General features: G+C 39.1%; 3 protein-coding genes across 6 annotated transcripts in view; 1 reads left to right on the top strand and 2 right to left on the bottom strand.

Moving 5' to 3' along the window:
* Nucleotides 1–652: 652 nt before the first annotated feature.
* On the bottom strand, nucleotides 653–10278 carry TFB2M (transcription factor B2, mitochondrial). Its single transcript, XM_065680139.1, has 8 exons — nucleotides 9903–10278; nucleotides 8847–8935; nucleotides 7839–7989; nucleotides 7296–7444; nucleotides 6040–6129; nucleotides 3912–3974; nucleotides 2987–3138; nucleotides 653–1638 (listed from the first exon to the last, which is right to left on the bottom strand). Exons 1-8 carry the CDS (start codon nucleotides 10225–10227, stop codon nucleotides 1452–1454), a joined length of 1206 nt encoding a protein of 401 aa, XP_065536211.1. The 5' UTR covers nucleotides 10228–10278; the 3' UTR covers nucleotides 653–1451.
* The window catches only part of CNST (consortin, connexin sorting protein), a 51064-nt gene continuing 38450 nt past the window's right edge, over nucleotides 9762–22375 (top strand). For 2 of the 4 annotated variants that reach the window (XR_010613002.1, XM_065680126.1), the window contains exons 1-2: nucleotides 9766–10495; nucleotides 12321–12417. The gene's annotated coding sequence lies outside the window, so the exon portion shown is untranslated. Of the gene's footprint in view, nucleotides 10496–11178; nucleotides 11315–12320; nucleotides 12418–22375 lie in introns of those variants that run through there. The other 2 variants (XM_065680129.1, XM_065680128.1) reach the window with 2 other exon arrangements.
* Nucleotides 10316–12382, bottom strand: LOC136015939 (uncharacterized). Its single transcript, XM_065682589.1, has 2 exons — nucleotides 12364–12382; nucleotides 10316–10983 (listed from the first exon to the last, which is right to left on the bottom strand). The coding sequence occupies exons 1-2, from the start codon at nucleotides 12380–12382 to the stop codon at nucleotides 10316–10318; spliced, it is 687 nt and encodes a 228-aa protein (XP_065538661.1).

Raw genomic sequence — 22375 nt, 5'->3', positions numbered from 1 at the left:
AAGTTACAGTCAATCTATAACCCAAGTTATCTGAAATAGGAAGAGATGTAAATAGAAAGAAAGCCTCAAATCTTCACGATGTTCTATACCAGTACACCAGCAACCCTCAGGGACAGACTGAAAGTTAAACCTCAGCCTTTCCAGCAGTTTCATCATAGCAACATTACAAGCACTTTTCAGCAGCTTAAACAGCTGCAGCCTACCTAGCAGGGTGAGCTGAGGCTGCCTGAAGTCAATTTTGATTCTGCAGCAGGAACCACAAGAGGAAGACTGAGATGAATGTATGCCAGATCTATAGCTCACACTACACTTAAGAAATACAATTCTGTGTGTGCATTGTTTTGGCCACTGCTGTTTTCCAAAGCCTGAAAATAGCTCAGCCTTTACTAAAAAGGTATTATTTTTAACTAGTGCTCTGCTAAAAAAAGTGAATTGTGGGCGCCACAGCTCTTCCCAAAGGAGACAGTATAGAACACAGAATAAGGACACCCTGCTAGCACCATGAGGCAACAATAGAACAGTTACACAAACAGAAACTAGGAACAGGTTGCATTGCGGAATAGTACGGCTAAAGAGAGAATTTTAGTAGCATATGGTTTTGAAGTGATTTTGTATATATATCACACATTAAACAAATACATATTGACAAAGGTTGCAGGTACAATGATTTTATTTTATTTTTCCAAACTGTTTATACAGAACAGAATGTTCTGGTGACTTATTTTAAGTTTAAAAACAAAGATAAAGCCTACACGCATATAGGTGTTCGCATATTGTACTGTGAAGTATAACAGGCTCCCCAGCTTTCTCAAATTTTCAAAAGAATGAACTGTTACGACTTTCTCTCCAAGAGAGATTACAATTTTTAGTTAAAAAAACTAACAAACAAAACAACCAAACCCCAAACAACTCTCGGTGTTTTACCATGCTGTCATTACCTTGTCTTCTATTAACCCACTGCTATTGATTTATTAAAATTGACTTTAGACTGCAAAGTTTTTAGATCAGAAGACAACATAACAGATTCAGTCATTGTAAAGACCTATGTATTTGGGGAATCTCTGAAAGGGCATTAACAATCATGAAACACTAAAGTACACCTGCACAAATAACAGTATTTGGTCTGTCTTGTTTTTTTTTCATATGTTGTAAATATACAGCAGTGAAACAAAAAGTTCTGTTTGAGTGATACATCCAAAAGCAGCAGGTCATTAATATGCTCCTGGAAAAGATGCAGAGTTTGTCCGTTCTAGGTAGGATTGTGATCAAGCAACTGTGAATCCATTACTTTCATTCTTTGTAGAAGGGCTCTAGTTACTTGCTAAGTTTATTTTCCTGTTTGGACAGGAAATCATGTAGGTAACAGTATTTCTGATTTTATTTAAATCATTTCTTATCAAAGTAACCTTCCAGAAGCAAACATGATCTTCCAAAAGACAGCAGCTTTAGATTTAGAAGTTTATGTTCCTTGTATTTTCAAACACTTCATCATGCCACCAGTTTTCAGTAAATATATTAGAGCTTTGCAAAGCCTCAAAAATACGCTTATAGTCTTCTGGGTATACATTACGTGTTTGAGCATTTTCTGGAATTTCTAGTTCTTTCAGTAATTGGCTACCATTGTCCAAGCTCCATGAACTGAAACAAACAAACAAAATCATAATGGAGGATTTCTCTCTGTAAAATATTAAGGAACAAAAAACAGAACCCAAAGGGCCATTTCACTCTTTTGCAGCTTCCAGAAGTTAAAATCTTCCAACAACACAAGTTACTTCCAATATCTACTACAAATCGGAAGAAACCTCAGCTAATAAGACATATCAATACCAAAGTCCCCAGCAGACAATACCAAAGTACATAAGCTCCTTATTAGAGGGTGGGTGCCCTCCCTCCTCTGCCCCAACAGCGTAAGTCAGTAACAGGCATTACAGAATAAAAAGGGATATTGTGTGATACCTAGGAAGTTGAAGCCAAGGTCATCTTCAAGATGATTCAGTATAGCACGAGTTAGTGTGACTTACACTTCCCAGGTACTTTCTTCTATAAAAACATGTATGCACTGTCTCTCCACCTACATCATTGCTCTTAAAACTAGACCTTTTATAAATGTGCATATACATTAGCCATTTCCCAGACAAGAAAAGGGTGTATAAATACACAGAAGATGCACATTAGAAGCCTTCAAGGTTATGTCCACTTCCCGGCTTAAGGATCTGAGTGGCGATCAGGTCTGAGCTTTAAGAAAGAAATTCATTATGGCTCATTGTACTTGCCTTTGCTAAATGAGTTACTGGAATTTATTAGTGCTTTTTTTTTCCCCCTTTCTGGAAATTGACTTCCATAAACTATTACCAGAAATTAGAAATATAGTCATTATTTTCATTAACAAGTTCAAATCAATGCTTTCCAGACTGCAAACGCTTCCTGTTTATGGGAAACAGAAATCTACTCATCATGAAGCTCCAATATAATAGCAAAAAGAATAACTAAAGAGTTGCATAATTGGTAAATAAGTCTAAAGCCTAACTTTTTAATTAGATAACAGAAAGCCATTTGAGAACATCGCCACTCCACTTTCAGTAACCTTCAGCTGTTTTCATTAGTATTACTTTGATGTTTGTTATAAACTAAAACTCTCAGCATTCAATTTCTGCACATGCAAAACTCTTCGTGACTTTCTTCTTGCAGATACATGACCTCACTTCCATTGGAGGTACAATTACTGCACATCTACATTCTAAATACCTGTCAACCTTTCTGTCAAACCTCAAGTTTTTTATTATCTGTGAATAGAGGCCAGGAAAAGTTCCCAGAATATGGTATTGCAAAACCACAATCTTCTATTCTACATGTAGACAGTTACTTAAAAAAAGAAAAAAAGCTGTGTTTCAACTGCAAATAAGTACTGCTTTGAGAACATTATTTTAATATTTTCCTATATTTCTCTGAAGAAAAAGTATAAAAACTGTAATTCTTTCTTACTTACTTTAATCTGTCCATAAGTCTAGACTTAGGTTTAGCAAGACACTGTTTCACCATGAAAATAAAGATGGGTGAATTTTTGGGATTCAAACCTCCTGTAAACAGATTTTGCTGAGGAGTCAGTCGTACCAAACATAAATGGTCATTTGGAATCCGCTGGAAAAAAAAACAAACAAACAAAAAAACCCACAAAAACCAAAATAAGTCACTGAAAAGTCATCTTTAAGGCAGGTTTGTCTTTAGCTCAGATTTTCATCTGTGCTAGCAGTAACATTTCTTAGACAGTTTTAGAAGTCTTAACAAGATGATCTCATTGGAAACAGGCTTTCAACTTTTGTTCTAGAATGAAGATGCTTTGACTCCCCCAACCCATAAACAATAAAGGAAACAGGAAACAAAACAGACATACTATCACTTGGGTTTTAAAGATTTAAATTTCTTTGTTGAAACAGGTAACACAGTCTTGATGTGAATTTTCAAGATATTATGTGGCTTACTTTCCACTCCTCAAATTTAGCTTTCAGATTCATACTTTTCAGCAATTAACTAGTGCATGGGATCTACAATGGACATGCAGATAACCATTTTTATCAAAACCAACAGCTTACTAATTGTGCTATTACTTGTGGTAACACTTGTTTTGTTCAAGCAGGTAGATGTGACCCTGTCAGTCATTTCTTTTGAAAAAGATTTTACCTGTTCACGTCCTTTATGCTGTTTATTCACTGTATTTTTTACTTCGTGACAATATACTTAGTTTCTAAGTTAATAGGAATTCTTCACCTCACTTAAGGTGCATCTACATGCTGTCCTTAAGTCTTAATTATTAAAACATATGTGTAAATGCTGTTATAAAGTTATTTTAACCTTCCAATTGAAGTGGTTTAGCTGCATCTCCAAAAGGAGAGACGTACACACAATGATCTTACCACGCTTTTCGGTATTGCCAGTCCCCCATTTTTCAAATTAGTGAAGAATGATGACCAAGGTTCCTATGGGAAGGAGCAGATATATTACAGAATTGAAGTGCTTTGTTACAATAGACTATTTCAATTCAAAGGGACCTACAATGATCATCTAGTTGAACTGCCTGAGCAATTCAGAAGTTAAAGCATTTTGTTAAGGGCATTGTCCAAATGCCTCTTAAACATTGTCAGGCTTGGAGATCAATCGCCTCTCTAGGAAGCCTGTTCCAGTGTTTGACTACCCTCTTAGTAACGAAATGCTTCTTAACATCCAGCCTAAACTTCCCCTGATGCAGCTTCAAACAATTTCCATGCACGCTATCACTGGATACCAGGGAAATCAGCACCTTCCTCTCCGCTTCCCCTCCTCAGGAAGTTGTGGAGAGCAATCAGGTCACCAGCTTGTTTAGTATCATCACCTTAACCACAGCTTGATGCTTCAATCCATATAGATCCTTCTGCAAGGCCTCCTGTCCCTCAAGAGAGTCAAGAGTACCTCCCAGTTTGCTATCATCAGCAAACTTGCTAATGGTGCATTCAAATCCTGCATCCAGGTCATTGACACTGAACAGGATATTGAACTGGACTAGCTCTAGAATTGAATACTGAGGAACAGCACTGGTGACTGGCTGCCAAAAGATGTAGCCCCATACACTACAACCCTCTGAGCTCTGCCCTTCAGCCAGTTCTTCACCCAGCGCACCATGAACCAGCTCATCCCACAGCTGGAAACTTGTCCAGAAGGATGCTGTGAGGGACAGTATCAAAAAAATTAGCAAAATCCAGAAAAACTACCGTTCTTCCACTAGGTGGGTGACCTTACCACAAAAAGTATCAAACAGGACTTTCCTTTGTGAACCCATGGTGACCGTGCCTCATGATTGCATCATTCTTTAAATGCCTTTCGACAGTACCCTCTATAATCTTCTCCATAATTTTTTTAGTTTCTGAGGTCTGGCTGACAAGTTTGGGGTTAGTCTAACAGTGTCCTGAGCCTTCCTTCACACCTTTTTTGTAGACTGGAATAACACTAACTAGTTTCCAGTAAGCAGGGACCTCCCCAGATTCCCAAGACCTTTGAGAAGGGTCCTGCCATAATATCTACTCGCGCCTTCAGTACTCTGGGATGTACATGGGGCCCTCAGGCCCCATAGACTTGGGGACATTCAGCTGATACAGCCAGTCCCTTAAAATTTTAGGGTCCACAAATAGAAAATTGCTGCTCCCACACTGGGCAGCCCAAGGTCTATCAGTATTGTTAAAGACTTCTGAAGCAAAAACCACATTAAATGCCTCTGATTTTTCTTCATCTCTATTAGTCAGATAACAATCTTCAACAAGTACCATCTTATTTTTCAACTCCTTAATGTTTATCTTAATACATACCTTGTGGTATAAGGTATTTGGAAGAAACAGTGAAGCTTTTAATTTTATATTAGCAAAACATTTAAGCTATGAAGGTAGATTCCTAGAAAAGCAGATTACAAAGATAGATAAATATAAAAACCATAAAGTAAGTGAATGTAGATGGACACATGCTTATGTTGAGGTAGAGGGACAACATAAAAAACTTTTTAAAACTAAATCATAGCATGTTTGACAAGGTAAGATAGTTACTCGCTAGCAGGAGAAGCAGGCCTGCTTGGAACATAAAAGCACCAAGACTCAAAAAAGTATTTACACTGAATGCAGCTCAGGAAGTTGAAAGCATACATGACAGCAAAATGCAGAGGACACAAAGATAAGGCTGTGACAGGTTGGAATAGCAATCTTCCAGTATCACATAACCCTTAGTAAGACAGAAAAGACTCATCTGTTCTGCAAACATCTCTTTCTTACCTACCAGCTCCTGAGAATAAATGTTTTGTAGTACAGTGGTTTCTAATGAAAATACTGACATCATACTTAATGATGCTGCTTACACGAAACATGACTGTTTCAGGTTTTTACATCCAAATGTTTTGGACAGCTTTCCAACTAATTTAAATGTAAAATTAGCTTCCATTTAGTTCACTATAGTAAAACACCATAAACCCTTTGCTAAAAATAAGTCCATAGCATTAGACTATGTCAGCTGGTACAAAATACTTACCATGTGCAGTAGCTGAATTTCATATCCTAATTGACAAAGTACAGTAATTGCTTGGTAAGTCCCAGCATTCCCAGGCTTTCCTGTTAATATCTAACAAAATGGCAAAAAAGAGCATTTTTGTTGCATAAACTAAGACTGCTTCTTTATCTAAGCAAAATCCTTATATATAAACATATATATAAAACAAGTGCTAAAAATTCAGAGTTAAATCTAAAATTCCAAGGTAAAGTTCCATAAGGCCTCAGATACATACTTTGTGCTATTTTAGTATATCTTTCAGAACACACGGTGAGAAGACATTATGGCAGTCTAAGTATTTTTCCACAGCAATTATTTGGATAACTGAACTGTGTAGGAATTTCCAGCTTATACTTTCCAGTCCCTTTTAAGGCAGAGAAGTTTCACAGGGAAGAGAAACGGGGATTATGTTTCGTATAAAAACAATAACATGGGCAGAGTTATCAGTTTGCACTGATAAAGCAATTTTCCCAGTAAGACACACAAGCGAAGTAAGCCAAACATTAGGTGACCTCGCTGGACATTAAGCAGCTTGCACAGTCATCACCCTTATCAATATTACAGATCAGACAACTCTTAGCACAAGAAAAAAAGAAAAACTCGTGGTTATTCTCAAACAGAGCAAAGAGAGCAGTAATTAGCAGGAAGATTTTATGTCTCGTAATAGATTTAGAGAGTCTCATCATATGATCAACTAAAAAAAACCCCAAACCAACCAAACAACCAAAAAAAAAAAAAAAAAAACCCCAAACAAAAAGGAACCAACAATTTCGAAAGAAAGTTCCGACTGCTTTTACTTAGGCACACAATAAAACCAGAAACCTTGATAAAAACCACAGGTAATGCATTAAATGAATAGGCTGCCCCCTGTTTGCTCAAGAATCTAGCCATTAAAAACATACCTTGGAAGTGGGTATTTCAGTGGTGTCCAACCTGTCATTTTGCAGAAGAATACACTTAGGACTTTCAAACTTTTTCAGCAGGGTGTTAGATATAACACAAGTTGTGTAAGCACACTGGGAAGTCTTTGCTTACTTCAAGTAATTAAAGGTCTGTGGTGCTGTATGAACTTCCCAGTTTCACAGAACTGTAAGTACAGTTCTAATGGTTTGGGACAGCATAAATTAAGAACACATAACCCAGAAAGCTGCTCTGCAGGAATACAAATTTTCTAGCAAAACCAGTAACTTCTGTGAAGCACTACTTACTCTTTACTACCTGTGAAATCTTAGACATACCTTGTACTCTTTTTCACTTATAAAGATGTTGAGTTCTGCTCTTCCGTATCTGTATATGGAACTGCATTCATACAGGGCAAAAAGATGCCTCCAAAGTATGAGCCTTTCCTTGCTTTGTGGTAAGATTCCAAAAATTTTCACAGGTGTGTCTGTATAACAGTGTGTAAAAGTAGCTTCAACATTTTGCAGTATTGACTAGACAATGTCATTAATTCTAATGCATAAGCCACAAACAATTACGAAAAAAGTCTGTCGGCTCATGTTGTCCAAGAACAAATACAACTCAAGCTGTAGTCAAAGTTAAGGCCAGTTTGCATTAGACTAAAATTAATAATAAAGAGAAGCATATACTGGCAATTTCATATTCCCATAAGGGGTTTTTGAAGCTATCAAGAATGTAAATAAAGCTGAAATGTAAGAAATAGTACCCAATAATCCAGCATATATATTAAATATATACCTTGAGAAAACTCCAAAGATTTTGCCAAATTGCCTATGCACCCTTCAAATGTATTTGTAACTTGTGTGATCAAATACATGTACCTGCCCTCCACGGAACTGCTGCTACACCCACAGTTTCAAAAAGTTTCTCAGAACATACTGCAGGTGGTTTCACTGCTCCAGTTAAAGGATCCAGTCTGCAGAAGTCACCGTAAATTACCTTTAATTGTCCATCCAGGCTGTTCTCTAAGGACTGAATAAAATTAGCTTCAGTTGAAGAAATCTGGATGCAGTAACCTGTCTTCCAAAACACCCAACCCAAACACCAAAAAAAAAATTCAAGCACTACCTAAAACTGTTACTCAGTCAACAAGAGTTAAACCTCAAGGTTGCTTCTTACAGCTGATAAAAAATCAGCTTCCTTCATTACACAGGGCATTTTGACATTTTCATGCTCTTCAACTGCAGCTTTAAAGCATGTTCTTAAACTAATAAGATGTTCTGCAATGTTTTGCAAAAAAAGGCTATACTCAGCTACGCAAACCACTGTATTTCATGATTCACAACTGGAATTCTGCCTTCTATATATGTTTTAAATCAGGTGAGTCTCTTTGGTTCCAAACTTTTACATTACAGCACTGTAACACAACCCTTCTAAGTGCAACTTCTGCAGCTGTGTCTGACCACCTGTGAATCCACGCAAAGCCAAAGCAACAGGACAGGACAACACATGTAAGTGCCTTAATGTTATCAGTCAACTGTGGGACAATAGATTAAATAATACTGTGTGATAATCAGAATAACCAGGACTATTTTTACAGATTTCTTAAAGCTACAAACATCTTGCTTAAACATACCTACAATGACTCTGACTAGTATTAGCCTCAAATATATGCATGAAACTAGCAACAGGAACTTGACTAGCAACTGTGAACTTGAATTCCCACATACCCAATGTCAAACCAACTGATTACAAAATAGTTATTTCAGATGTTACAAGTAACAATCAACAGCTAAGTCTTTTTTGCTCCAACAGTTATTACACAACTGTAAGTTAATTTCTTATTTCCCTTTAAATAATAATAATGTGCTACCAAATCAAAAGTGTACCTGTAAGTTTGGAAGAAAAGCTGGGTTACTTTCTAGAGCTACCACTCTAACACCTGCATTGAGCAGAGTTCGGGTCAAGACTCCGGGACCTATAAGCAGGAGAATAAAATAAATAAATAAACCCACTTGAAGTGCATTTTTTTCTAAGTGCTTTCCTTTAGTGATTTTCCCAACACAACACATGGGCCACACCACCTTCAGCAGGTGATAACTTGGTTTGTTCAAACACACTTCAAAACAAAGAGTTAGAGAAAGATTCATAAACAATGTGCCAGAGATGATGCAGTGAATTACACCAAGCACAGCACTACAATTAGATGCTGAAGCACATCAATGTTTCAAAGATCTCTATTATTTCTTCTGCCAACTGAAATATACTTTGAAGCCTTACCCATACAAACCGTACCCATACTTATTCTACAAGTAAAATACCCTCTGCAGAACTGTAAAAAAACCCCAGCATTAAGTACCTGCAGAGGGATAGGTGCGTGACAGCCCCAGTCTTACGGTGTGCTTTTACAAAGTTCACGTACAAACCCTAAAACACTATCCCGACAGAAATTTACATCTCTGCTTACTCCACAGCAAAGCTTTAACACCAGTGATTCAGGTCTCCAGACTGAGCACTCTCTCACTCCCCCAGAGCTCTGTATAAATGGACATACACGCACCCACACCACCCGCCCCAGGCACAGCGCAGTGCTGCTACCCTCGGACCGTCACCAACGCCCGCGCCAGGAGGGCACCAAGGCGGCGGCACGCGCAGCCCTACCACGGATCCAGTCCTGGAGGGCCCGGGCAGCGCCATTACGCAACGGAGCCGCCGGAAGTCCCGGGAGCAGCAGGGCCCCGTTCCCTCAGGACCACCATTCCTCGCGACCCCGGGACAACAGCCCAGGGGGGTCCGTTAGCGCCAGTGGCAATCGCGGCGGCTCACACACTGATCCCGCAAGGTCACCGGGACACGCCGAGCAGCGCCTCGTCCCGGCGGCCCCGGAGCGGATCACCGCCGGAGGGCGGCGGGAAGAGCGCGGCCGCAGCCTCGGGGTAGCTTACCGGGCCCGCACTCGAACAGGACAGGCTGGAAGCCGGGGCTGGCTCCGCTCTGCAGGCAACGCTGCACCGTGCGCGCCAGCTGCGGGCAGGCGATGAAGCGGCGGACTGCGACACCGGTATGCCGCACCTGCTGCACCAGCCGTTCCGCCTCCGCCGCCTCCGGCACCCGCAGGCCCGGGCTCGGCCACTGCCCTGCCGCCCGCCTCGCAGTCACCCAGCACGGCGGCAGCCCGCGCAGCAGCGGCCGCAGCCCAGCCGCCAGAGCCGCTGCCAGGAGGCGGCGGCAGCAGCCCGCGGCGCCCGGCGGCACTGGGCCTGCCAGCATCGCCACGCCGCCGACCCCACGCTAGCGAGCACCGGGAGCGCGATTGCCGCGGCAACGGAAGCGTCACTTCCGCCTCTCCCCGGCCTCTCTAGCGCGCTTCCGCTCTATCGTCGGAGGTCTCTTGTCCAGCCGCCCTCTCTATGGTGCCAGCCCTGCACCGCCGGGAGCCTGCGGCAGCGGCGGCGGCGCGGCTTGGCGGGACCGTCCCCTCATCTCCACGCCATGCCAAGCGGCGGGTCCCGGACGCCCGAGCCGTGACGGGGCTGAGGTGAGCGGGCAGGGTCTGAGCCGCAGCTGGAGGAGGGGATGGAGAGATGTTTACCCCGCTGCCGCCTTCGGGGGAGTACCGGCGGGTGAGGGCCGCCGCGCGGGCGGCGGGAAGGTGCCGAGCCCGTCGTGTCGCCGGGAGACACGGCGAGGTCGGCACCTTCCCGCCGGCGGCGAAGCTCTGACGTGGGGCGAGCAAGGGAGCGAGCGCGGGAGGTAGGGGGAGGCCGGCGCGGGCGGGCTGAGCTGAGCTGAGCTGAGGTGAGCCGAGCCGAGCCGAGCTCGCTGCCCGCCTCAGCCGGGATGTCAGGTGCTGGCGCTGCGGCTGCTCCACCCGGAGCGGTGCCCTGGGGCAGGCCGGGGAGGTCGGACGTGTGGCCGCGATTGGCCGTTCCGGAGCGGGAGGCTTCGGCTGGGCGGCGATGGAGCGACGTCTGCTCGGCCGGTTGGTGGAAGTCCCAGGAGCTACGTATTTAGTTTGAGGTTTGCCTGGGTGTTCACGGGCGTCTTTGATCCGTCAGCAGCTAAACAGTCACTTCGGGACTCGGTTCTTTGTATCGCCCGGCCGCCTCAGCAGGTGCAGGATCCTGCTGCGGCGCATCTCCGACATCATCTTTGTGGGCTTACTTCTGCCTCATACCGCCTTGCAGTTACGGTTTAGATAAACCCGGTAATTCGATAGCAGCGACGTTGTCCTTTCAACAGTCTCCCTAATGCCTTAACGAGAAATAAGTTTAGGACTGTCTTCAAAGTGTTTTCACGTTCTGCAAAACTAGAGCTCGTCCTTCAGGGATGCTGTGCTAAACTCCGTCGGTGGCAAGTGAGTGGCTGTGGTGTGATGGCGTTCTGGGGACGGGGAGAGAGTCTGTTCCCAAAGGTGTTTCCCTGCTCGCTGCCTAGGTTGTGCAGGAGGCAGGAGTGACCTGACAATCACAGAGTATACTGGTCTTCAAATTAATGGCTCAGAAACGGGCTTTCTGTATGATTTTGTGCAAATAGCTTAAGTTCTTGTATCTTTTTTCTCTGTAAAGTGAGAAAGTGATATGTGCCTACTTACTAAACAAAGTCATTTTGTTTGACGTATCTTTATTAATCAGAACCTGGGACAGAAAACTGGGTCTTTGCTATTCTCTGGCAGATCTGAGTGTGGCATGAAGAGGTGCTGGGCTGAATTTAAGAAAGATTGCAAATGTCAAGTGCAGCAGTTCTTCATATCTACAATTTATTTTTAAATACTCGGATCATTTACACTGAGAGCTGTAGTAGGCTACCGCGTGTCTTAAGGGAAATGGACAGACTGTTGCGATACGATACACCTCAGTCCATTTTTAAACTGGACGTTGTTTTTAATAGCTTTTCTCCTTTCTTACTAAGTAGTCTGATAATTCAGTAATTCATAGGACTTTTAGAACATTGAGCAGGACTTGATTTTCATAGACAAAGTATTTAGTAATGTCCCAGTTCAGCAGTCCTTATCAAATTTTGTTGATAGCTATGGCCACAGAAAGGTTAGGTACAGTTGCTGTACTACCATGTAGCATTCAATGTATTTTTAGGTTAATTAAAGAATTTTGGAACTTTTTGTTCCTAGTCAGAGAGCTCAGGAGCGTTGTATTGTGTGAATGGTCTGTTGAGCCTAACTGAGATTGCTCAAAGGAGTGTTTGCTAAGTAGAGACAAAGTGCCCTGACAATTCTTCGTACACTTAGAAGTGGTACAGTTTTCTTCGTATTTTTATTTTCTTCAGCTTAGCACTTGGCTGCATTGAACCATAGATCTCTATAGGATAGATTTATGATCCTTTATTCCCTTCCTCATTCCCTCTAGAACTGCCAGATATATACTGAATCCTGCGTGCATAAAGGGCTACCTCCTTCTGACCTGGTCATTATCTTTGAGAAACTGTTGAAACCTTAGGAAAATGGTAAGTTTTGGACTTCTTTTTTTTGTTCAGAAATTACAGTGCAGAGAACTTAATACATTAAAGTGTATCCCAAGGACATCTGAACAGTTATCTTTAAGTTAATGGCTGATTGTAGCATATATTTTTCTACTTTAATCTAGCTATTGCCACATGCAAATATTTGAATTTACAGTCTTACCTCATAGAGCCTATGTCCTTGTAATTTAAGTGCATTGTTGATTGCTCTGAAATTATTGTTTTCTCCTAATTATTATTTTTGAACTAAATCAGAGAAAGAATCAAAAGGGTTGCCTGTTTGATTGGATTCCAGCCTATGCTTGAACCAGAACAGCTTATTAGTTGTATGGGTCAAAAAGATCACCAAAGAGAAATTTTTCTTCTTGGTGGTTCTAAATGTCTTGTGCTTTCATTTGGTTCTATTGAAAGTTTATTTTTTTCAGGTTAATATGAAAGCATTAATATTATTTTGCTATGTGTGAAGCACTTATCCCTAGTTAATATTGAGAAGCATTTCTAAGGGGGAAAATTGCAAAAGTACATTAATCTTGATCTGTTTCTGAAACTCTTATGCCCATACTTTATGTGTGCATTCAGTAGAATTCCCATCTTGCATAAAAGAACTCCCAAGAGGTATGTAAATGGAAATTTGCAGGATCATAATTTTTCTTGTCCTGGTAGTAATATTTGTCATTAGAGTGTCCTATATGGCTCAGAATATAGAATAAGTTCATTAGTGTATAATTGCTTCAGAAACTCGTTATCTTTCTATTGTATTCACCATAACCCATTTTATCATTGACCTATTGTAAAATTTATGATTTGCTCTTAATATTGATTTTTTTTTTTTTGTTATGCATGTATTGAAAGCCTTACCTGTTATTAAATACTACCTCTAATGTGAATTTTTTAAAAAGCTTACAACAGAACTGGTGTTCAGAAAAAGAGCTGAAAGTATCACTTCTGCATATCAGCTTCAGCACTGTGAAAATAAAACAACCTGTTATGTGCTTGAATTGGCAGAAGCATCTCTTTGTGGAGATCCAGGATGTCACAGAATTATTGTTTTCACTAATTTTATTCAGCATACTTCAATAATCTTGTAATACTTTGGAGAGTGAACAAGGAAAATAGCAGGAGTTGTAAGAGTTTTCTTCAGAAGTTCTCTAAGTGCTGTGCAGTCAGGAAAACCATCTCTAGGCAGAACTGGATTTTAAAAATCAGTCTGAGAATTGCTTCATTCTTTTGTCCTAATCCCTTGTCATCGCTGCCCCCAACTCCAAACCCATACATGCACAAAGGAAATGTCCCAAGAACTGAAGTAATATTTAATGCTATGTCACAATCTGGTTTGAGATCCAGTAAGTTTGTAACCTGTGGGTTTTATTGGACATCTTCCTTCAAAGTGAAAACTGGTCTTTATAATGAAGTCAGCAATTTTGCATTTAGAGACGCTATGCTCTACAAACCTTAACTTACTGCTTTTCTGTGTGTGATCTGTTGATGAAAAATGGCTGGACACTTTGATTTGGGGATGGTGGTGGGAGAATTTTTTATGCTGTTTGGTCAAGCTATTAGTAGTAAGGGAAGGTTCCTTGGAATCCAGCCTGTGCCGTGTGAGAGTGTAGCTTGCAGCCTACTGCTGAAAAACTTATTAATAGAGAATTACTGGCCTTTAAAGGTGAGCAGATGACTGGAGAGTCGGTGCTCAGGTACCAATTAAATGGAACTATTAAGTTCGCCTTTGAGATAGTTTATGAGCACCAGGTGTACGGTCATGTTTGTTAATATGAGCTTATTTAAAAAAAAAAAATTAAACTACTCTTCCTTTGCTGTTTTTCTGGTATAATAGCATGCTGTTTAATACAAAAGGGTTGACTTTGCAGCCTTACAAACATTGCAGCAAAGTTCACAAGTGACAAAAGAGTCTGTCAGCACAAAAATACACATTTTTAAATGAGCCGGTGTCTTGAATCCTGTCCCTACTGATGCTAATAACAGTGTCCATGTTTTATTGCTGCTTAGTGTTCATTATAAGGGAAAAGATTTTTGACATTTTCAGTGGAGAGGCAAAGGGTTCTGTGGTGTGAAGACTGTTTCATAAGCTGTGTATTGTGAGGCATTTTGGCAGGGGTACAAACTTTCTCACTCTGTGCTATATCTGTTCTCTGTATAAAGAGAAACTCAATCCCTAGGGCTATCAATCTGGTGCCTTACATCAGCACTAACCTTACTGCAGGTGTTATTTGTATGCATGTAAAAAAAAAAAGTGCTATTAGACCTTTGTGAACAGGATTAAAAAACATTAAAATAGGTGCGTCTTCGGTTTACTTCTCTCAGACCTTCTCTTCGTTTAATTCTGACAAGTACATTCAGCTGACTCAAATTCACTCAGCCTGTGTTTGTATTAAGTCATAAGTCTTTGTTTTGACAATGTTACCTTGCTCAAGAGCTTGTCATGCTAACGATTTTTATTTTTTTTTTACTTTTTTACTTATTTATCTGCTTACTGTAAAACCGTAATGTGTATTGCTAACTCGTAAGGAAAGTATAGGGCAAAAACTGTATTGCGTCAAATATTTCTGTAGGCAAATTTTGGTGTGTTTCATGCTTGCTACTTAGGAGCATGAACTTTTTTCTGCTGTTGTTCCAGTATACCACTCCATCTGTCCAAACCGAATTGTTAACATGTCACCTTATAAATGTGAGCTTTGACACTGCTCTGTCCATGGGATTCACTTATTTTTCCTGGTTTATTTTATTTGTAAAAAAGTAATACTGCGCTGCATGGCAAATTGAGATTACTTCAAAACAATTTCAGGATTAAAAACAAACAAAACCAGCCAACCAAAAAACCCCAAACAAACCCTTAATCCTGGTATTTGTTTTATCTTGTAATACGAGCATGTTAGGAAGATTTTTAGGTTCACTTGATGAATATGTCATTGAAATAATACAGAAATTTGTAGTGTATGTTTTGGAGGTTCTTTCCTAGTGGTTAGAACTTGGAATTTTGTGTGGTTTTAGCCTCAAACTGAGAGAATGATGACCTTGCCACTTTAGAGACAATGTTTCAGCTGGACCCACATCACAGTTCACGTGGTGTTGGTTCTGTTGTTATAGTGTTACAGTTGACTAATGGCACAATAAATGAATGGGGGAGCATCTGTGCTGAAACATACACATTTGTAAATTGTTCAGTAATATTTTGTGTCTTCATTTGTGTCTTTATAAAATAAAGTGACATTCACAGTGGACAGTTTACACATTTGATCCCAGGAAGATTTTATGACAGCTGGCATATAAAATTACCCTTTATTCGATGTTGGTTTGATAGCTGCTTAGTTTCTTATCTGTATTTCTCTTTTTCTCATGGAAGACTATTAAAGTCTACTATTTTAGCACTGAAATATGACATCATTAGTAAAGGAGAAAAAGTAATCATTCAGTGTAGGCTGTAAATCTCCCCATGTCTTGGTATCATTTAAACTATCTCAGTTTGGGTGTTAAGTGAAATGAGTTTTTACCTTCTTACAGTACTGATGCTAGCTGTTATTAGTGTTTGTAATATTTGAGATTTCCTAATGAGAAGGTGTTTTTTTTAATGGAAACTGCAACTTAAGGTAGCCTTGATAATCAATTTTCAGTTTATGGGCTCAGGTATTACAAGCATACATTCAAATTCTAATACAAAACCTGGTAACTGTGTGCTTCAGCAAACTTCTCCAAAATCTATTCATCAAACATGTAAATTATTAGACATGGCTAATATATAGCCAGCATCTGCTTAACACAGAGCAGAAATTAATTACCTTCACTTCCTGTTGGAAAGAGGAGAGTTGAAACAGCACTCAAGGCTAAACTCACTACTGGGTTTAAGTAGTCACAGCTTCATTAAGTTATAGCAGTGATAAATTTTGTGGGGACTGTGATTCATTTAACATAGGTCCCTTCCAGTTTATACATGCTTGAGGTCTCAGTCATGCATTTAAGGGCAAAAAACTTGATCAAATTTGAGTGTCTGTTTTGTACCTCTTTAAAGTTCTTGTGTGATCCGTCTTGCCAAAATATCAATTTCACAGTCTTTTAAATGTATTCTTCTTTGTTGCACCCCCATAAAAAAAAAAAAACAGTATTTTGTAGTTGAGAAATGTGTTAAAGATGATTTATCAGTTTGACGGACTTCACAGAGGAGGTTCAGAGCAACGAAAGGATTTAATCGCAGTCATATTTGTATCTGACACTGGATAATGTCAAAACTAGACCATCCTTCCCTTGTGAAATGGAAAACCAACTGATGCACCATTTTCATAGAGCTGCTGGGTTTTATAATGCTCTAAGCATTAGCTGTGTTCTTAATTAACCTTCTGGTTGAACCTGCAGGTTTGATAATAAAGGGACCACAAATATGTAATACCTGCATACAATAATTGATTCATAAATTTTATGGATAGATTTCCATTCTGTTTGTGGTTGCTTCTGGCCTTGATATGATTTAGGACCTAACTGAATAGTTCAACTGTGCTAATTTTATTTGTATTGATGAGGGCTATTAAACTTGCTTATCCATCAGGTATAAATTATGGGATTCAATCTCACTATGAAATTCAACTGTCAGAAAGTCTTGACCACTCTTGTTTCTTCAGGTGGGCAGTTTTTAGACTTTTGCCTTTTTAGACATTAGATAAGAAGATGCAAGGGACATCTTCAATTTCAAGGGACTGTATTCTGTAATTTCTGCCTTTTCATATGTGTTTCAAGTTGCTACCTGAGATCACAAGGGATTTCAGATTGTTGTCCAGGTTTTTTAGTTACTTCTCATGAGGTAATAGGATGTATCAGCTTTCTCAGGTCCCGGTAAAAGTAAAGATTTGAATAAAAGTGAGCTGAACTGATCAGTTCTCATAAAAATAGTCTATACTGATTTGCCAGACTTTTTAGTTTGATTGGTTTGGGGTTTATTGAGGGGTTTTTGTTAGTTTATTTTTTGTTTGTTTTTTTGTTTTGGGTTTGGGTTTTTTTGGGGGTGTGGGGTGGGGGGGAGGGGTTCATAAGAAACAAGTACACATCCTAGAAAAGGAACTTATATTAAAAACTTCCTAATGAATAAATTTATGTTTTTGTAATCAAACTTTTGCACATGTTCTGAACTGTAACAACAATCTGGAAGTTCTTCAATTAGAAGGAAAATATAAAAATCAAAAAAGGCATATTACTTCTTGTAAGACTTAAAAGACGATTCAACCATCTCAAGACAGGACCAGTTACTCATAGGTTATTCCTGACCAGTGTTTCTCAGGACTGTTTATAAAAGTACTGCAGTGATGGGAGTTATCCATCCTACTAAACCAGTCTGTTGTATTGCCTTTCTATCTCTATCATCTGGTGTTTTGCTGCAGACAAGAACAAAAAATGAATACTCCAAATGGTGAGGTCCCCTTTAATTCTTACACTGTTCCGTGAAATGTATACTAGTGAAGCTTGAAACTCAAAACTTTCCAGACACTTGGGTGACTGATCATTGTGTATTTTAACTGCTGCAAAAGAGCTTGTGTGAAATTTTCATCAGAATTCTGTCATATGTTCCAATAAAAGATCCTGTTTGTTCCCAAACGTCTTGTATTTGTCTGCTGGCTGAAACATATTTTTATAGTCATGTTAAATGTGGAAGAGTAGATTATGCCTGGCAATATATGTTTATCATTGTTTGTTAAGGCTGTAGGAATAAGCAGTATGACTAGGAAGCTTAGAAGTTGAAAATAGCATGTGGCACTTCCTCTCAAAACCTCACTATTCCTGCTGTTTACAGATGTAAAGTCGTAATGCCACTGCCACTTGAGAAATGTCACTTCAGTGTCATAAAGTGCCAATCCACCAAAGTATGCATGCTCAGACATTTTTGTACGTTCAGTGAAATTAGATAAACTGTTCCTGCATCTGAATACTTCTTGGAGGACAGCAGACTGAACATGTTTGAAGAGACGGACCTCCTAAACAATGTATGTGACACAGAAGCAGAGAAGACATACAAAATTATTTTTACCCTGGTACCTTATTTCAAAGCCAAATAAAGGGCAAACAGAACAGTCAGGAGGATGTTAATGAGATTCTCTCATCACAAGGCCAACTAGTAAGGGGGTTGTATGTAAGACTATCTTGTGAAACAACAAATACTAATGAGTCCATCCTCTAAGATAGCACAACAGCATGGTAATTTTTTTGTGCAGAGATGTCAGGTTGGAAGTATACACATAAATACTTGTATTTCCTTCTGCTTAGAAACAGCAGCATTCCAGCCATTAAGTGTTGCACATAAAACACAATGCAGAGCAGAATTCTGCTAGCTGGGAGTGGTCTTGCTTTGTAAGATGATTATAGCTAAATGAATTGCCTACATTCTTTACCTACTGTCTTGTTCCTTCTGCAGCAAATTGTGTGATGGTTAAGTATGTCTTAAACAACTGGTATGTTGTTTTTTTTTCTTGGCTGTGGTGAGGCAAGGTGACTCTGAAGCAACCTGGTGGTAATATTCCAGGTTGGTTTAGGTGCATCTTGGCTTCCACCTCTGCAAAAACGGCAAACAGTTGCAGATAAATTGCACTTGCACTTTCTCAAAAGAACATATGGGCTTTTTGTTTATTAGCTCCTGTAACGGCATAGTAGTCATTGCCCTTTTTCTTGCAAGCTAATGAAATGTAATGGTATGTTGTATGTAGTTTTTAGATAGTGCTATATAGCTACTCAGTCATCTAGTTTCTTCTTTATTGATTCATTTTAGTAGTAAATGTAATCATAAAATGAGATCAACGTTCTTCCTTGTCTACAGAAATTAGCATGCAATAATAAGAATTTGCAGTACATGTTTTGATTTTGTATGGCCATGATGGTTGTCACATTGTATTAATTTGTAAAAGATTATTTATCAATATTAAATGAGATACTAACATTTAAATGTAGTCTTGTAATGTATCTTTACACCAGCTATCAGAAAGATCAACAGTTTTATTCTGTTTAAGAAATATATGGGTTAGGTTCAGGCATTATTTAAGTTTCAGTGTTTCTACAGTTTTCCTTTTTTGTTCTAGTGGTAGAAGCACCAGTCCTGTAAAGATAGGGGTTTAAAAAAGTCCTGTTTCCTTTTTGCAGAATCAGGTTGAATTTCTCTTTCCTCTAGGACTTCTGAAGCTGCTTGTATTTAAGCAAACAAACAAATAAAACCTTGCAACAATGAAGAAAATGAATCTTCCTTAATCCTAGATACTTTCTATTTTACCTGTTCCTAAACCTGAATCTTGCTTAATTTGTCCTTTGAAAGGATGAGGATTCCACAAATCTCTACACATCTGTTTGGTTGTTCATATGACAACCTTTTCTAAGCTGAATGAGTGTTACCACAGGTAGTGCTGTCCCTTTTCTCTCCAAAGCTCTTGCCTCACTGTCATCTGGGTTTTCTTATTTGTGTACATCTTGGTTTGTATATATTGTGCACAAACAGAAATAGATGGCTGTAATTGATTAGTGTCTGCTAGTACATAGTAAATTCTCTTGTGCTTGTAACACTTGCTGTAATATATCTCAGGAGAAAAAAACCCTTAGACTTGCAGTCAGTTTTCTGTTTGGTATCTCTTTGAGATGCTTTTCTTCACAACAGAATGACCGGTTAATTTGTATTTCATATAGATGTGCCTCATTTATTCTAAAAGATACGGTGTGTTCTGTTTGTCTTAGTGAATTTTATGTTACGCCTTTTGGAGCAGTTATTGCCACAATTAATTTTTAATTACATCCTTCAAAAATAGTGTGTCTGCAGATTTTATATAGCTATAGTGTTTTATCACTGAAGTTAATGAAAAGATTGAGTAGAGGCAACACTAGGAACCTGTCTGAAATGTCTGTTCAATTCAAATAGAGCAATACAGGTGAGGTAATGGGGAAGCTGACTTTTGAAGAAATAAGACTTAATTCTGTGTAATTAACATAGAATAATTGAGTGGCATGAGAATGAGAGAGGGAAAACAGTATCTTTGGAAGAGGAGCTATATGAAGACAGTCAAATAAAAAATTATTTGCCATAAACTTTTTAAATGTTAGAACCTTTTCAGCCTTTTGCCAGCAGATATACGGTGTTACGATCTTGATCTATTCCATAAGATACTTCTGAGATCAGTAAGTTAAATACTAAGCTATATACTCAGTAAACATTTACAAGCCCCACCAGCTTTCCAGGATAGAAGAGCTGTGTTAGTATGAGGGTTTGGTGTGGGGTGTTGTTTGTTTGTGGTTTTGGTTTGGTTTTTTTTAATGCCCTCTTCAAATTTCCGGGTTAGGAAGGATCCCAGTTCTAACGTTTTCTTAAGGATACAGTCCCAACCAACTGTATTTGAGGTTACATTTCCTTAGTAAGGACAGATGGAAGAAAGGCACACAGAGAAATGAGCAACTGCAAAAGTTGTTGAAGTACATGAAAGAGACCCCTGAAAAGCATGGGCTTTTTTTAAGTTGAAATTGACCTGAAAGACATTTCTATAACACACATACTCTTTGTCTGAAAGCAAACAAACATGCAACTATTTTTTTTAATACAGACTTTGTCTTTTAGCCACTTGGCAAGTACTTTCCATCTCATGTTTGATTTGTGCTATAATCACCATGATTTATGAATCTGTGTGGCAACTGAACTGAAGCACTTTCATTCATCACCATCTTTTAACAGAGGTCAGCACGATTCTACTCAGTGTTAGCTTTTATTTCAATTTTGGGCAACCAGTGAAGGGAAAAAGGATGTGCCTAGGAAGAAACAAATGTTTTTTTCTTAGCATGTTGTGTGTACAATTCATTTCAATGGCAAAACAGTAAACACAGTAACTGCATGTTAATGGTCTGTTAAATATAGTTCAAATAACTAGTGATTCTAATTCCATTTTTGTTCCTAAATATGGGTTTCTACTTGTGTTTTTAAACAGCACTAAAGTTCATTCTCACAGGACTTAGCTTCACTTTGGTACCTGCCTGGTGTCGGTAAACTTAAAAGGAATTGCAGGTCACAGCACCGAAAAACAGGAAGGAAAAAAAGTCTTATCTGGGGCGGGGGATAGGGGGAATCCTTTAAAAGATCAAGGATATGACCATTCTAAATTCTTTGAACTTATGTCTTTCTGGATTTTCTTTCTGTAAGGAGTCATAAGGGTTGCAGAAAGGAATAGATTTTCAGGGCTGCTTTTATTTGGAGAAATACTGAGTTTCAAACAACAAACCACAGAAGGCTGATCTCTGCTCTCCAGAGGGACTATCATTTTAGCCACATGTTAAAAGGAAATGAGTTAATGTTTTCTATCAAAATGTTAGCTTCCTCTATAGAAAATGTCACCTGTCAAAAGCATCTTTTTCCTCATTTTGTACAATCTAATAGGAAACACCTTGTTCAAATGCATTCATGCCTGTGTTTCCCTGTGTTAACTGTTGAAAGGATAAACTGTTGTCTACTGATAGAAGCAAGAGAGTGGTGGTAGGGCATAATGATTTATAATTCTTGTTGTTAAACCTAATTCCTCACTGGCTTTGAGCAATTTATTTCAACCTTTTTTGTTTAATGTATAATTTAATCTATAAGCTGGGGAGGGCAGCAGTAGTTACTATTTCATATGCTAGGAGGAATAAGAAGTGAATCTTTCAAGTTTAACATGGTGTTTGGGATTATTTTTTTTACTGCTTTAGAATAGTTACCATCAATAATTCGACATACCTATAATGTGTGGGTGTCTGAACAGATATCTTCCAACTCTTATTCTTTCTGTTCTAATTAAAGTTTTGTCCTCCTTTTAATGTTTCATTTAATATTTAACTCTGAGAGAGAAAAGGGCTTGATTAAGGAGCATCCTTCTAATGAACAGATGCATTCTCCAGATACGTGTCTTCTCCTGAGTTCCCTTCTTTGTATTTCTGGTGCTGAAGGAAAGCCAAT

The sequence above is a fragment of the Lathamus discolor genome, chromosome 5, assembly GCF_037157495.1.
Source record: "Lathamus discolor isolate bLatDis1 chromosome 5, bLatDis1.hap1, whole genome shotgun sequence".
NCBI lineage: Eukaryota > Metazoa > Chordata > Aves > Psittaciformes > Psittacidae > Lathamus > Lathamus discolor.
Note: the sequence above shows the minus strand (reverse complement) of the source record. Positions and strands in the feature narration are given on the sequence as shown.

Excerpts from the sequence above, each read along its gene's own strand:
- TFB2M (XM_065680139.1), bottom strand. The coding sequence starts at position 10,227 with ATGCTGGCAGGCCCAGTGCCGCCGGGCGCCGCGGGCTGCTGCCGCCGC. Across the intron at positions 3,975-6,039 it reads AAATTCAGCTACTGCACATG|GAACCTTGGTCATCATTCTT; the intron begins GTAAGTATTTTG and ends TCCTTCCCATAG. Across the intron at positions 1,639-2,986 it reads AGACTTATGGACAGATTAAA|TTCATGGAGCTTGGACAATG; the intron begins GTAAGTAAGAAA and ends TGTTTGTTTCAG.